Source organism: Oreochromis aureus, linkage group 7 (assembly GCF_013358895.1).
Source record: "Oreochromis aureus strain Israel breed Guangdong linkage group 7, ZZ_aureus, whole genome shotgun sequence".
Classification (NCBI taxonomy): Eukaryota; Metazoa; Chordata; class Actinopteri; order Cichliformes; family Cichlidae; genus Oreochromis; species Oreochromis aureus.
The window spans coordinates 43,271,346-43,287,100 of record NC_052948.1 but is presented as its reverse complement, the minus strand read 5'-3'; the positions used below and the strand labels follow the sequence as shown (position 1 = coordinate 43,287,100).

Here is a 15,755-nt window from a genome sequence, read left to right as displayed (position 1 = left end):
TCCCTGTTGGTGCATAATATCTAACTTGTCTACAGTTTTTTTTCTGCACAAGTTCAGGAGGAAACAGAAAGAGTAGGAGGGTGTGATCCCCCGGACACCCTGATTCAGTCTCTGTTTCTGCAGGAGGTATCGGGCCCGGGTCCAAACACCAAGCACCAAGCAGAGAAGCTGAGCATTTTCACACGTGAGCGTTCTGCTGCCTTGCACAGCTCCCTGCTCGTTTATCAACAGTCCGTGTGTGGGTGTATTTATAATCCAGTGTCTCCTGTCTGATGTGCACTGATTTGATTTGTGTCCTTTAATCTTCTCATTTTTTCCGCCCACGCGCTTTCTGTCTGAATAGCCATTTAAAATATCAGATCGTGACACGTAACCCTAAAGAGCGCACACACTCAAAAGCATCCAAGCAAATCACCATTCTGTGTGGCAACTAATATTTTCCAGGCTCTGTCTTCCAAATGCAGTGTCACACTACAAAAAAGGCAGAGAAGTTATTACAATGATTACAGTGTCTCATTCAGCCTCCGCCTCATTTAGTTTATTTATTCAGTCTTCTCATAAAACACAGACAGTGTCTTCTTCTTCTCTTCTTTCAGCTTCTCCCTTTAGGGTTCACAGGGTTCATCTGCCTCCATCTCACCATCTCCCCAGCGTCCTCCTCTGTCACACCAACCCTCTGCACTTCTTGCTTCACTACATCCATGAATCTTCTCTATGGTTTTTCTCTTTTCCTCCTGCCTAGCAGCTCCATCTTCAAAACCCTTTGTCCTTTACATCCACTATCCCTCCTCTCCAAATATCCAAACCATCTCAACCTTCTTAGCATCCAGCTCTTCCACCTTCAGATCCACCTCCTGTCTTACTGTTAGTGCCATCGTCTCTGAACCATGCATCACAGGAGGTCTCACTATTGTCTAGTCATCCTCTCATTATTGCTGCTATCCTTCTGTCACAAATCACCCCTAACACTCGTCTCCTCTCAGTCCACCCTCCTGCACTCTCTTCTTCACCTCTGTTGTGCTCTGTCCACTGGTTTGGATGACTGAGCCCAGGTACAGCCTGATATTTCACCACCTCTCCTCCTTGCATCTTCACTGTTACACTCATCTTCCTCTCACTGACACACATATTCTGTTTTGCTTCTTCACCTTAACTCTCTTCACTTTTTTTGTGTATTTCCATCTCTGTCCTTAATCACCCTGACCATCAGTTCAATCTCTCACGAGTCCCTTTCTCCTTCCTTAGCGTCCAGCCTCAAATATAACTCATTAAAAGCCTTTTTCTTGTCTCTTTGCTGCTATACGCCTAGCCTCCTGGTACCCCTGCCTCCTCTCTTCATCTCTTCGATTATCCCACTTTTTCTTTGCCAACTCCTTCCTTTAAATACTTTCCTGTATTTTCACAACCCAGTCTCTTGCTTTTCTGCCCAGAGGATACAGCAAAAGCCTTCTTGCCTGTTTCCTTCAGTACTTTAACAGTTATCTGTTGTCTGCACAACATTCTACTTTTTTCAACCTCCACTGTTTAATCCTTGCCTCTGCTTTCACTTGCTTCCTCTTTTTGATTTCCAAAGCCATCCTACAGACTACTATCTGATGCTGTGTAGATACATCCTCCCCGGACTTGCACCTTCTGCACTGGAGATAGTCAACCTGTCCACCTGTGTATCCTGTTCCACTCTGCGTCACTCCTCACAGGCTTTTTGCATCTACCTTTCTTCTTTCAATCACATGAGCCATATTACCCTTTCCCAGTCTGCATTTCCTTATTTGCCTACTTTGTTTTGAGGAAAGAGTTGCATAGCTTCCCTCGTCACTCCCTATCTTTTCTAACTTATTCAATACTGAAACCTTATTGATCCAAATGAATTGAAAAGAGGTTTTACATCAGATGCTTTCTGACAAAAACCTCATCATTTATCTGAGCTAGGGAGCCACACTAGGAGTACACTGGCATGCCCTGTCATTTTAAATTAAACCCCCACAATACAACACAGTAAGAAATCAAAGTATAAATGATCCATAAGATGACGATGCTCATTTTAAACATAGCCCAAAATGATATGAGTGATAGCAGATATGATCAATATGATCATTTGGGGCAAACAGAAACCCATCTGGTGTTTAAACCTTCTGTTCACAAGGGGCAGCCAATCAGAAGAACGTTGACAGAGGTGCTGTCCATTTTAAGGTAAAAATGATTATTTTGAACAGTTATTCATTCACAGCTACCTTATAATACCATACCACTTATTTATAAAGCACTTTTAAAAATGCATTGTACAATTCATGTGATATTGATTGTAATAAATCCCAGCATATCAAGAAAGATTTTTCCTTAAGACAAAGAGTTTTATACTATTTTTGAGTCTCCTAAAAATGCAGAAAAGAATTCATCTGCCACCCGTCAGCTGTGGTTCTTTTCTCTTTTACTCCTTGTACCAAATATTGCTTACAACGATAAAATGGATCTTTATTGTTGTAATCCCCTGTAATGAATTTTGAACTGTTTGAACCAACATGGATATGGTACAATTCCTTCTATTGAGAACCACAATAACTGCAGATAGGGATCTCACTTTCTCCGCAAACTATACATCAACAATCTGGATGCTATTAAACCTGAGTGAAAAGGATGAGATGGTGTTTATTGTTATCTGTTTTCAAAAAGCGCTTATAAAGGGAGCTTAGGACAGATTGTGGAAATCCATTAATTCTTTGGGAGGGGGGAAAAAAAGGTGTATTGCCTTGTATGAAATCACAGGATTTGTCGGGGTTGGAGGTGGTGGTGGGGGGGCTGAATTTAACCTGTAATAGCTTTACCTCAGCCGTGCACATTGTCAGAAAAGTCAGACTGAAAAGACTGCAGCACAAAGATAAGACACATGATGCACGATCGTGAATACAAACCACTGGGATGGATCCATTTCTCCGAATTTTCTCTCGCTGTGTGCAAACATACAGATCCATCAGTGTCACCATACATAACTGACACGGGCCAAATGAGTCACCCCGTCATCTGCAGCTCCCTAATCACTTTGTAATCACTTTAAGTGTGCATTGTTGTTGACAGTGTAGCCGCAGCTTATGTAAATAAATATACCAATTTATGCAGGATCGTTTGTTGACAGAGCTAAACGTGGAAGCGACATTATGAAGTGAATTTGAAGAACTAATCCTCAGATTCAGCATACACAAGTCTGTGGCCACACCAAGAACGCTCATCTTTAAATCCAGGTTTCTAATACCAAGAAATCCCCTTTCCTCTAAAACCTTAACAATAAGGATCTTAGGAGCTCTCCACTTCTCATTTTATGCAGTGAAATCTGATTTCTTTTGAAGAAAGGAATGAGGCAAGATTAACTGAATCTGCCGTCCTCCCTAACCTCTTCACAAAACTGCCCAGATTAGCAAGGAATTAGGTTTCAACCGTTTTTATGTGACTGGTCCATAGGGGGGGATTATAGTTTTACTTTTTTTTTTTTCTTTTTTTTGGCCTCCCAATTTCACTATAAGGGCTTGACACGCTCCTGTAGAGAGGAGAAGGAGAAGGAGAAGAGCAACTGAGGCTCGAAGAGTGCTCTGTGTGTGTGTGTCACAATATCCTGTGATCACCACTGCTTTTGAGCTTTCACTGGAACTTCTTTGGAGGTGGAAGGACAGATCAGGATGGAGAGGCAGAAGTTTCCCTTTACTATTGAGAACATCCTGAAGTATCCAAGCAGCAGTGGAGATAAACGGTCCTACGGAGCGAGTGGTCTTGGCTTAAAAGAGAAGACGGTGAGTCCTGCTGGAGGCCAAACAGAGGCGGTTCATCATGCCTGCCTGTGCTGCTGCTACTGCTCCCACTGTGCTGACATACTCCAGCCTGACTTCATCCACGAAGGTAGGACCACACCTTCTGCTTTTGTCTGTGGTTGAGCTTGATTCTGCTCCCCCAACCTTAAATCAGACCCCCTCCCTGCAGCTTGTCAGTATGGCTGGAACCCAGCAATCCTCTCAGATTCGTGCAGGCTGGGAGACACTCACAGGGAGGAGCAGTCACCCACTCAGCTGCAGAGGCGAACCCGGCGTCACCGGACCATTTTCACCGAGGAACAGCTGGATGCACTGGAGGAGCTGTTCCTGCAGAACCAGTACCCAGACGTGAACACAAGAGAGAAACTCGCACAGCGCACTCACTTAAGAGAAGAGAGAGTGGAGGTAACACAGCAGCATCACATAATTGTTTTTATTAAATATGATGGTATGCTAATAATGTAAATGTGAATAAAAACTGTTGTAGATACTGAATTTAATAAAATGACAGCTCAACAATGTTGCCTCTTTTCTGTCAATCAGGTTTGGTTTAAAAACAGAAGAGCCAAGTGGAGACGTCAGAAAAGACTTTCATTTGTTGTGGGAAACACAGAAAAAAACTAAAAAAAAAAGTTTGCATGGCTCTGTGTGATCCAATCAAAATAATTTGCATATACCTATATGTAACATATAATTCTTATATGTAACCATACATGTAAAATCCTGGCATGTATTGACACTATTACTGTAAGTAAAACCTTGAATTTGTAAATGGGTTGTTGTAGTTTGCACAGACTGTTAAAAAAGTGTCCTTGAGAAAAAATACAGTTGTCGGGGGTTTTTTAAGAAAAGAAGAAATGCCTTTTTTGTGCCACCCATAGAAAACGCACCTAACTTAATTTTTTTTTTTTTAAACCCAATTTGAATAGAATTTTAAAGCCTAACTTTATCAATTTCTTTAGCATTTCTTTGTCAAACAAGCGACCAGGGAGTCAGAACTAGCCCGCCAAAGAGTCCAGCATGGCTCAGTGAATGGTTTGCTATATCTGAAAATTACAATGAAGCCATTAATATGTTTAATATGTCTAATATCAATTTTCCCACAAAATGTTGTTCGTTTCTAGTGATGACAGGCATGAAAATGTTTCAAAAGTTTAAATTACTTCTGACTAATTGTTTACACTGTAAATAAATATATAAAAAATTATTAAACTGTTAGGCACTAAAAACTCCACATGTGAAGGTCTTGTGCTTTTGTAAAGCCACTGTGAGACAGGACACTATAGTTTGTCTTCTGTACTGTAAATGGAGTGTAAGTCTATAAAGCCTTTAAAAAAAATTATATATGATTTATATATTATATATAATTTTTATTATTTTATTTATTTATTTAAGTTGAGGTCTGCGAACTATCAAACCTCTGTTGGCTTTCAAGGTTTATTTTGGAAAATTCTAGAGAAGTCGTAAATTTCCGGTGACGTAATCATTCGGGCTGTGCGTTGTTTGTACGCTGGTGGCTAAAAGTCAGCTTATGTGTTATAGTTGGTGGCGTTGGGCATTTTTAAGTGTCGGGTTTTTACGTTGTTGGTTAACTTTTTAAACGGTGTTAATCCACTGAAAGAAACACCCTCTAATAGCTTAATTTTCGTCGCTATTTGTAGTAGAAGATTATTTAGCCATCCGGCTAGGAGGCTAACAGGGTCCACAATGGAGGGCAGCGCCAGCGTGAGGAAAGCACTGTCCGGGACTCTCGTCCCTTTGGCGATCTCAACAGTGGCTCTTCAACAGCAACCAGAGGATAAGGATAAGGGAACACTGAAGAGAAAAGTCCTGGATGAGGAGGACTACATTGAGGTAAATAATAGCAGACATAGACAGGCACGACTGTTAGCTAACAACTGTAAGTTAGCAGGCAGGTAATGTACAACACAGCTAAATTTCTTTAGACTAAAGACTTTATTGTACTAGTCTGGACAGACATAGAAGTGTATAACAGCTCCAAATATTATGCAGTCAGTGTGGAAAAAGTGTTTACATATAAAATCTACATATAGGTTTAAAGTAAGATGCTTGTTATGACAGTACTTCACGATATGAAAGTGCAATAGCAAATTGCTCAAGTAAGGATTAAGTTACTAAAGTTACATGAATGCCATGGTAATGGCATGCTTATACCCCGAAAATATTTGGTTAAATATTGTTTAACAAGTTCCACCACGACGAGACACTTAAGTAGCTATCAAAAAGCCCTAAATAAATCTAGCTGGATATTGGATCACTCTTCTTATAAGAATTGTTAGAGTTCATTTAAACTGATTTGGTTCCTGGCACAGACGTGGCTTTAAGCGTAGTCCACAAGTTTTACAAATTTTCTTGTGTTGGAGCACACTGCCCATTGTCACAATGCCTCCAGAGGGTCTTTTAATAATGCTACTGTTTCACACAGTGGGGCAGTCAGACCGCAGGGTCTCTTGATGGGACCTAGATGGCCATCAAGGATCTGGTTCTCCACACTCCTCAGTCTGGTGAGTGGGGTCCTGTGTGTCTGTATACTGAGGCAACTCAGAGTTTAAGCTCAGAGCAGGGCTATATGTGTTATATTGGGAAGAAAAAGGGAACAGCTCTGCCCAAACAGAGCTTTCCCACCGGATTGTTGACACAGTAAAACAGACGTACAAATAGTCTCTTCAGATATTAGTTGTCACACTACCAGGAACATTGCCTGGGCAGTAATTCGAGGTGTTCCATGAGGGGAAATCTGTGCAGCAGAATCCTGGGCAGTGCCTTACACGTTTGCTAAGGTCACCTGACTTAATCCGGTCTCAGGACCCACTCGAGCTTCAACTATTCTGCCATTGGCTGACCAGCAAGTTTTTCCTTATGACACTGCTAGTATAAGTCATCTTCATTGTTTAAAAAAGTTACCACGGTTCTGTGAACTCCCAGATAACTGCCAGTCATGCAGTTCACTTGGAGAATCTCAGTGCAAGAACATTTATAGAGATCAGATGTAGGGTACCAGGGGGTACTTATAGTGTACACGCATAGGTAGCCTACAGGTCACACAGTTGACTTTGTTTATATGTTTATATGAAATCTCAACCAAGAAGACATAGCTGCATTGTTTATTGTCACTGGCAGTCTTCTGGGAATTCACAGAACCATAATTACCTTCGTAACTTCTGTTTGGAAACCTCACCTTTAGTCCTCCAAACGTAACTCTTGACATTATGGCCAGTTAGCTCAAACTTTGTCACTTCTGACCATAAAACCTTTCTCCAGAAGGCATTTGGCTTCTCCATGTGATTTTATTTTTTTTATGATTTTAGAGCAGGGGCTTTTTCTTGGTCATCTATTTGGTCCAGTGAGTGACGGTAAAACTTTTTTTTTTTTTTTTTTTTTTTTTCCAGCAGTTTTCAGTTCATGGCTGGTTTTATGCCTTGGTGGTTACAGGGTTGTTCCTGAACAGCCTAACCAATTTCCTGTCATCTGAGGTTGACAGTTTGGATTTTTTCTCAAGACCTCGGCAAAGTGGTGACACATCTGTTAATCTTTTACGTACAGTTATTTCAACTGATGATCTTGTAATTTGCAGTTGTTTAGATATGGCTTCAAGAGATCTTCCCAACTTGTGTAAATCTAAAATTCTCATTCTTAGATCTTCATTGGGTTCATTGGACCTTCCCATTGTTCTGAGTATTGGTCAATCCATTTTGTCCTTTCTATGGATTATGAGAAAAAACAGTTGTAGTCAGGTGATCAGAAAGATTTATCCTTGCCGTGTCACCTATTCAGGCTTTGTAAACCTTGTTTTTAACACTCAAACGATAAGTCAGTGTAATATACAGTGGGGCAAAAAGTATTTAGTCAGCCACCGATTGTGCAAGTTCCCCACTTAAAATGATGACAGAGGTCAGTAATTTGCACCAGAGGTACACTTCAACTGTGAGAGACAGAATGTAAAAAAAAAAATCCATGAATTCACATGGTAGTTTGTAATAGGGATTACTTTTTTCAAACCGATCCGATACCGACCTGAGTACTTGCCGACTGTTCCTTCTACCACACACAAGTTAAACTTAACCAGTAGTAAAGAAACGACCCCAGACAACTTTTAACACAATTTTACTGAACGTTGGGCAGAGACAAATACTGTACCACATCCCTTTTTAAACTCAAATGATATTCCAGAGGGTCTTAACCAAATGAAATACACTGTATAAATGACATACTTCCCTTCAAAGTATATTAAACAGACCCAACTTATGTTATCACCTTTTGGTAAGTGACTCACTAATATACACTCAAATCTGGTTATATAACTCCACTAAACATGAGTGGGGTCACACATGGGTATACTACACACACTCACATTCACACTTGTTGCAGGCCTATTGTTGCTCATATTGGACGATGGAAAAATCCTCTTCTCCCCAGTAAGAGCACAAAAGTCTGACTTTCCAGTTCAGCTGATTAGGTGCCGTTCACCAGTCCCACACTAAATCCACTCCCTGCGGACCCGATGCTGTCTCTGCAGATTAGCGAGTCACTGTCAGCTCTACCAGTCCATACGGCTGCCTCCGAGGCGCAGCCAAGCAGTCCGGGCTAGTTTAGCCTCGGCGAGGGGGAATCTGTGCAGCAGAATCCTTGAAACAAAAAGTCACTTCACCCACACTCTGTTGTGAAGCTCTCACAGGTCAGCTTTCTGTCACAACTCTTTTGTGCTGGTTAACCTCAGTAAAAACTAGCCACTTTGGTTCAGCTTCAACCTCAGTGCATCTCCCCATGCAAGGTCCCGCTTTATGACCTTCACGGCCTCAGAAAATTAGAACTCTGAAAATATTTTAACTCCTTCAGAGTTACATACCATAAAATAATACTTTTATGATTAACGTAACAGTTTGATTGCTCTAATTACCTGTATTTACCTTGTGACATATTACAGGGCAAAGAATATTCAGGGTAGAGTTACATCACATAACATCAACTGTGAACACCTTATGTTACCGTGTATAGTTAAGTCCATGGGAATTATGAGTATCGGTTCATGGTATCGGTTAACTTTACAGTCATGCAGTTTTTTACAGTATCGGCACCGATACCCGATACCAAGGTATCGGTGCATCCCTAATTTATAAAGAATTTATCCAGAAATCAGGGTGGCAAATAAGTATTTGGTCACCTCAAACATGGAAAATCTCTGGCTCTCACAGACCTGTAACGTCTTCTGTAAGACGCTTTTCTGTCCCCACTGTTACCTGTATGAATGGCACCTGTTTGAACTCATCATCTGTATAAAAGACACCTGTCCACAGCCTCAAACAGTCAGACTCAAACTCCGCCATGGCCAAGACCAAAGAGCTCTCAAGGACACCAGGAAAAGTATTGTAGACCTGCACCAGGCTGGGAAGAGTGAATCTACAATAGGCAAGCAGCTTGGTGTGAAAAAAATCAACTGTGGGAGCAATCATCAGAAAATGGAAGACATACAAGACCACTGATAATCTCCACGATCTGGGGCTCCACGCAAGATCTCATCCCGTGGGGTCAAAATGATCATGAGAACTTGAGCAAAGATCCCAGAACCACACGGGGGACCTGGTGAATGACCTGCAGAGAGCTGGGACCAAAGTAACAAAGGTCACCATCAGTAACACACTAAAACGGCAGGGAATCAAATCCCGCAGTGCCAGACGTTTCCGCTGCTGAAGCCAGTGCATGTCCAGGCCCGTCTGAAGTTTGCCAGAGAGCACATGGATGATACAGCAGAGGATTGGGAGAATGTCATGTGGTCAGATGAAACCAAAGTAGAACTTCTTGGTATAAACTCAACTCGTCGTGTTTGGAGACGAAGAATTGAGTTGCATCCCAAGAACACCATACCTACTGTGAAGCATGGGGTGGAAACATCATGCTATGGGGCTGTTTTTCTGCCAAGGGGACAGGACGACTGATCCGTGTTAAGGACAGAATGAATGGGGCCATGTATCGTGAGATTTTTCTCAAAACCTCCTTCCATCAGTGAGAACTTCTGAAGATAATCTTGGGTCTTCCAACATGACAATGATCCAAAACACAGCGCCTTGTAACAAAGGAGTTGTTTAGATATGAAGCATTTGAAAGTCCTGATGGCTTCCCAACTCCAGACCTCAACCCCATAAAAATCTCATTCTTGAAATCCGTGTTGCTGGGTTCATTCACTGCTCTCATTGATTCTGGAGGAATGGGCCAAAATACCAGCTACTGTGTGTCAAACAAAGACCTATAGTAAATGCTGACCTCTGTTATTGCCAACAAAGGTTATGTTACAAATATTGAGTTGTATTTTTGTTATTGACCAAATACTTATCCGATCAGTTGGCAAATAAATTTTGTCAAATCTACCATGTTTCATGTCCTTCTGTCTCTCACAGTTGAAGTGCTTTGCAAATTACTGACCTCTGTCATCATTTTACAACTTGCAAATAGGTGGCTGACTAAATCTTTTTGCCCCATGTATTGAACCTGTATACATAAATTTAACCCTGTTTGGATTAGAGAAAATCTAAAGTGAATTCAAATGTGTACACTCTTGTTTTGTTGTTGTTGTTGTTTTAATTCATTAAAGACGTATACTGTACAGTAATTGCACCATGGAAATAAACTATTCAAAGAAACAATTAAGACTAAAATTACCATGACATCCATGCCCATGATGAGTGTACGTAAACGTCTGAACACATCTCTATGTGCCATAAGCCCATATTTCCTGGTAATATGTCCTCTGTATTAACCTTCTGCCTGTGTTTGGTTTTTGTTGACAGAGCTTAGAGAAAATTATCCAGAGGGACTTTTTCCCAGATGTGACAAAGCTGCAGGCACAGAAGGAATATCTTGAAGCAGAGGAAAATGGAGACCTGGAGAGGATGAGAGAAATTTCCATCCGATATGGATCTTCGTTGACAAAATCTACACCACAGTCTTCTGCACCATGTGAGTGAAGTGGAATTAAATAAGACATTTTGTGTTCTCCAAGTAAAATACTGATAAAATACTTGAATTCAACAGGTGTTTTTTCTCATTCAAATTTTTTCTTTCTCTTCTGTTTGTGTAAGATGTGACGCCTGCTAGCTTTGAAACACCAGTGGGCCGGTCGGGATCCCCTGCTTCCACTTATTCTGCTAAAGCTGTAGATGGAGGTAAGTAAGCAGGGTGATGAACACATAACGTCATGCAATAAATATGTAATTTGTTAAAGCTTCACATCCACGTCTCGCTGTTAATCCCTCTTTTGACATTTATATGCTTTCCCATATTGTATACTCTTCTTCTTCTTTTTTTCTTTCTAGAGAAGAGGGCTGACGACACAGAAGAAAAAACTCTGCCCAGCCTGGACCACTTCCTCGCTAAGAATACCAGTGAGGATAATGCATCTTTTGAACAGATAATGGATCTGGCAAAAGACAAGGAGAAACTGAAGCATGCCTGGTTGTATGAGGCTGAGGCTGAATTCAAACAGGTATGGATGGTTAGCTGTGTAAATGCAGGTGTGCTGATCTGTTTTCTGGGGCTTTCATATGTTCATGAGTAAACTACATTGCTGAAATTGTTTTCTGCCTGTGGTATTTTTGGTAGACTGATGTTGTAGCTTATCCTCGCCTGAAAACTACGACTCGGGTGGTTTCTCATAAGGGACACTTAATCTTCTTTGTAGTGTCAATTTATCACAAAAACTTGTAAAAGTATTTAAATCATTGCATTAGTTTCCCACAGACGTAAACTCATAATTTGTGGCTGTGTGGAACACATATATTAGGGATGACCATTTAAACTAGAATTGTTATTCACCAAAAACTGGAAACTGTTTTTCTGAGATTTCTCACTCTAGCTTTACCTGGTGGAGTTTGCTGTGAACCAGATTTTTTTTTTTGTTTTTGGCTCTGCGTGTTTCCCGTTTTATATAGTAGCATCTAATCTGACTGTGCCACGTGCCAGCAAATGGAAGCTAATGTGTTGCTTCTTCTATTTGCTCATCGCATGGTGGTCAGCTAACAGTTTGTAGGACCATTAATACTACTTCCTTCTGGTAGAGGTGCATTATATATTCACTTAGTATATATACTAACTAATTATATACTAACTAATTAAATTATACTCAGGATTTCTTCCCCCCTTTAATAGTGGTTACATTGCTTTAAAAATTACTTTGTGCAGCTGTTTCTTGTCTTAAAGGATAAACAGCATTTTCCCTTCTTTAAAAAAAAAAACTAAACAAACTCACGTCTGGTATGACGTAATAGACTTCTGCCACCAGAAGGTGACGTTAGTGCACCCAGAAGCTTTGTCAGCTCCCAATAAACAAGAACACGAAGCTAACTATTTCACAGATGCTACTGTACAAACAGAAGATTGCTTTTATAAAGATTTTTACCAAGACAGTCTTGTGCGGAACTCCTTAAAAAAAAAAAAAAAACCCAAAAGACAAAATAAATGTAAATAAACTTTAGTTCAAACTCCACCAGGTAAAGCTAGTGTGACGTAGTGTAACTTTGCATGGTCATTTGAGAACAGTTTGGAGTTGAAGAGGATGAGTATGAGTCCCTTATTCTGAAGATGGACTCCTAACAGGAGTCTTTGTTTCACAGCCTTTCAAAATAAGAGCAGCAGGCTTGTCGAGTAGTAAACCACTCACCTAAAACATGCTAAATTGAGTCACCAAATAGACTTAGGTGAGTGTTAGTAGATCCTACCTCTTGGCTGCATTCAAATCATTTATAAAAGTTGTGATTGTTTCCAGCGTCATGAGGAGAACCTTGCCTTACCATCAGTAGAGAAGGCAGCACTCGAATGCACCAAAGCTGGACTGGAGACCTGGGAGTACAAAGCCAAGAATGCCTTGATGTATTATCCAGAGGGTAGGAGGCTCGAGCTTCGATAGTCGTGTTGTGTGAATTCGCAAAATTGACTAAATTCACTTGTGTGTGTCAGTAAGTGAGATTTTTATTTTGTTCTACAATTATTATTATTTTCTTCCTTTTTTAAAATCAGGTGTTAAAGATGATGATGCCATCTTCAAAAAGCCAAGGGAGGTGGTTCACAAGAACACCCGCTTTGTTGGAGACCCATTCAGCAAAGCTCTCAACAAGAGCCAGATTCAGCAGGCAGCAGCTCTCAATGCACAGGTAGGTGTTATTAATGTGATACTGTATTTAAAAAAATGACTGTTGTTGCCTTTATGTGCCACTTATTTCTGAATGAAGTGCTTGCACTGCATGCCAGTCTGTTCAAATGGAGGTGGGGGAGGCAAAAAAGTGGATTTCTTGATGATGCAGAACATGTGTTGTGTTGTTTCTGTAGTTCAAACAGGGTAAAGTAGGTCCTGATGGGAAGGAGCTTATCCCACATGAATCCCCATCAATGAATGGATATGGTTATGTAAAAACTCCATCACCTGCACCTGGTGAGTAATCTTATTATTGTGCTTTGCATAGAACAGACCTGTTCCATAATTTAGGGCTGACTGGGGCAGCTAAAGAATTAAAAGTTTACCACATTGAACTGTTTCCTTATCAAAGACGTGATGTGACTACGTTTCGTCTGTTCTCTTCGCCTGCTGCCATTACTGTCAAAAATCAAGCTTTTTTTGTTTTTTTTTCCTCATTGTTAGCACTTGGGGTTTTTGGTAGACAGCAGATAAAGCATGAATACCAAAGTATCTGTTTCCACATTCAGCTTGGAGCTGCTTTGGCAGTAGATTTCTTAATGCATTTGTCCTTACAGGTGTAGCCGAGTCACCTCTGATGACCTGGGGTGAGATCGAGAGCACGCCATTTCGTCTGGATGGATCAGACACCCCGTATGTTGAGAGGAATCATGGACCTTCTTTTAAGGTGCTGAGAATTTACAGGTGGATTGATGGTTAATTTGTAATTGTTTAAGTAAAATCGTTGACTATAATTACCTTTTGTTAAAGATCCCAGAACCAGGGAGACGAGAAAGGCTTGGTTTAAAGATGGCCAACGAGGCTGCCGCTAAGAACCGTGCAAAGAAACAGGAAGCGTTACGAAAAGTCACAGAGAACCTTGCAAGGTATTGATGCTCACTGCATCTGTCATTTCATTTCCACCAGAATTAAAGTTGTGAAGTCTTGAAGAAATGAAACTAACATTATATTCTTTGTCTTGCAGCCTGACGCCTAAAGGTCTGAGCCCGGCCCTCTCGCCTGCCCTGCAGAAGCTCGTAAATCGGACTTCCAGCAAATACACAGACAAAGCACTGCGAGCAAGTTACACCCCATCACCCTCACACAGACTCGCTGCATGCAAGTCTCCCTTCGGGGGCCCGGCGACTCCTTCGGGAACGCCAACGCCGAACAAAGCAAAAACTCCAATTTCTCAGGACGTCACGTCGCTCACAGACAATCTGCTGCAGCTTCCCAAGAGACGGAAAGCATCAGACTTTTTCTAAGAGCAGCGCCTCTCTGCTTGGATTGTACAAAAATAAGACTTAATATATACATTAAAGAGCACATCATTTTGCTGGAGGACTGGAAAAAGAAATAAATGGTGGAGCAGAGACTATAAAAACTTTGAGCACTAAAATGCAACAAAGGTCATTGTAGGTCCAAGAGAAATAATTTGAATGTCTGAATTCTATTTTTATTTTATTGTCTTTATCTCGCATGCAAGGGTTTTTTTGTTTGTTTGTTTTTTTAAACAGCTCCTGCTACTCTAACAGACTGACATTCTCAACAGACAATATTTGCATATTTTAAATCATTTGTATTGTCATTGAACGTTTTTCCCAAAAAATCACACCTGCAAATGAGATGACATTTCAGAGTTTCTCTGCTTCACAGGAATTACTCAAAATAATGTGTTGTTATTACAGCAGGAATCCCCGGCTGCTGTGTTTCCAAATGGGAGAAGAAAATGTGTTTTATTAAAGCTTTTTTTGGGCTAAAATCTGGGCTAAAATCTGTGACAATTCATTATCAGCTGATAATGAATTGTCAGCTGTATAGTGTTGCTCTCCCATCTGTTGGTGCTAAAGGAGTCGGGTCAGGGTTCAAATACAAAGACCTGTCATGCTTTTATGTTTTCAAATAATTCAGTCAGAAATGCTTCAGTCTGGTTTGCTGTCAGAACTGATGGTAAAGAGGCCTTTTTTTTGCAGTAGATTTAAAGTGTCACCCTGTCAGTTGTGTGCATCCTAGTTAAAGTTAACATTTCATTTGATCTAAGTATGTTTTATCTCAAAGAAAAAGGTGCTTGTGTAGAGTTGCCACACCTTTTTCGTGTTCATATGTCCGTTTAAAGAATGACTAGCCTGACTTAAAAAAAAAAAAAAAATTGATTTTTCCATACTAGCCAATGTTAGAGATTCCTTCAGGACAGCACTAAGACATGGCAGAGACAATATTTGCATTTAAAATAAAGCCAATACGAAACTTCAGTCAAGTAGTTATGAAAGCTTGTCAACATTTCAAGTTGCTATCTCAAGGTTCTGACTTACAGATGGCAAGAAAAGTTTTTGTTTTTTGTTTAGTGGTGGAAAGGAGCTTCCATAAGTAGGTGTCATCTGACAACACAGCTATTTTCGTACAAAGGTCTCCCCCTGTTTCCCCTTACCTCCATCATTTCTTGATGGAGGTAAGGGTGAATAATAAAACGTCATTATTGTTTCAGCCGAATGTTACTCCTTTTTAATAAGCTACTGACTCTAAATGATGTTGTATTAAAGTGGGAAGAGATTACATTCAATGTCTGTGTTGTCTGAAGGAATAATTACACTGATCATTAGGTCTTTAGTGCACAAACAATGTGATTTATTTTAAATGTCAGCTTCTTCAGTTCAATTCAAGTTTATTTATATAGCGCCAAAACACAACAACAGTTGCCTCAAGGTGCTTTACAGTAAAAACCCTGCAGTAGTTTTGGAGAAAATCAGATGATCCCCTGTGAGCAAGTACTAGATGAT

At 40.5% G+C, this 15,755-nt stretch overlaps 2 protein-coding genes across 2 annotated transcripts; both read left to right on the top strand.

The window, feature by feature from the left end:
• Positions 1-3,668: 3,668 nt before the first annotated feature.
• LOC116322514 (homeobox protein goosecoid-2) lies at positions 3,669-4,421 on the top strand. The gene is made up of 3 exons (XM_039614756.1): positions 3,669-3,885; positions 3,967-4,202; positions 4,341-4,421. The coding sequence occupies exons 1-3, from the start codon at positions 3,669-3,671 to the stop codon at positions 4,419-4,421; spliced, it is 534 nt and encodes a 177-aa protein (XP_039470690.1).
• Positions 4,422-5,274: 853 nt separating this feature from the next.
• On the top strand, positions 5,275-15,538 carry ess2 (ess-2 splicing factor homolog). Its single transcript, XM_031742494.2, has 10 exons — positions 5,275-5,651; positions 10,601-10,769; positions 10,892-10,975; positions 11,126-11,295; positions 12,574-12,691; positions 12,825-12,958; positions 13,134-13,236; positions 13,557-13,666; positions 13,750-13,865; positions 13,964-15,538. The coding sequence occupies exons 1-10, from the start codon at positions 5,505-5,507 to the stop codon at positions 14,241-14,243; spliced, it is 1,431 nt and encodes a 476-aa protein (XP_031598354.1). The 5' UTR covers positions 5,275-5,504; the 3' UTR covers positions 14,244-15,538.
• Positions 15,539-15,755: the final 217 nt, after the last annotated feature.

Coding starts and splice junctions, on each gene's coding strand:
- LOC116322514 (XM_039614756.1), top strand. CDS start 3,669: ATGGAGAGGCAGAAGTTTCCCTTTACTATTGAGAACATCCTGAAGTAT. Junction 3,886..3,966: donor GCCTGACTTCATCCACGAAG/GTAGGACCACAC, acceptor CCCTCCCTGCAG/CTTGTCAGTATGGCTGGAAC. Junction 4,203..4,340: donor TAAGAGAAGAGAGAGTGGAG/GTAACACAGCAG, acceptor TCTGTCAATCAG/GTTTGGTTTAAAAACAGAAG.
- ess2 (XM_031742494.2), top strand. CDS start 5,505: ATGGAGGGCAGCGCCAGCGTGAGGAAAGCACTGTCCGGGACTCTCGTC. Junction 11,296..12,573: donor CTGAGGCTGAATTCAAACAG/GTATGGATGGTT, acceptor GATTGTTTCCAG/CGTCATGAGGAGAACCTTGC. Junction 13,866..13,963: donor GTCACAGAGAACCTTGCAAG/GTATTGATGCTC, acceptor TTTGTCTTGCAG/CCTGACGCCTAAAGGTCTGA.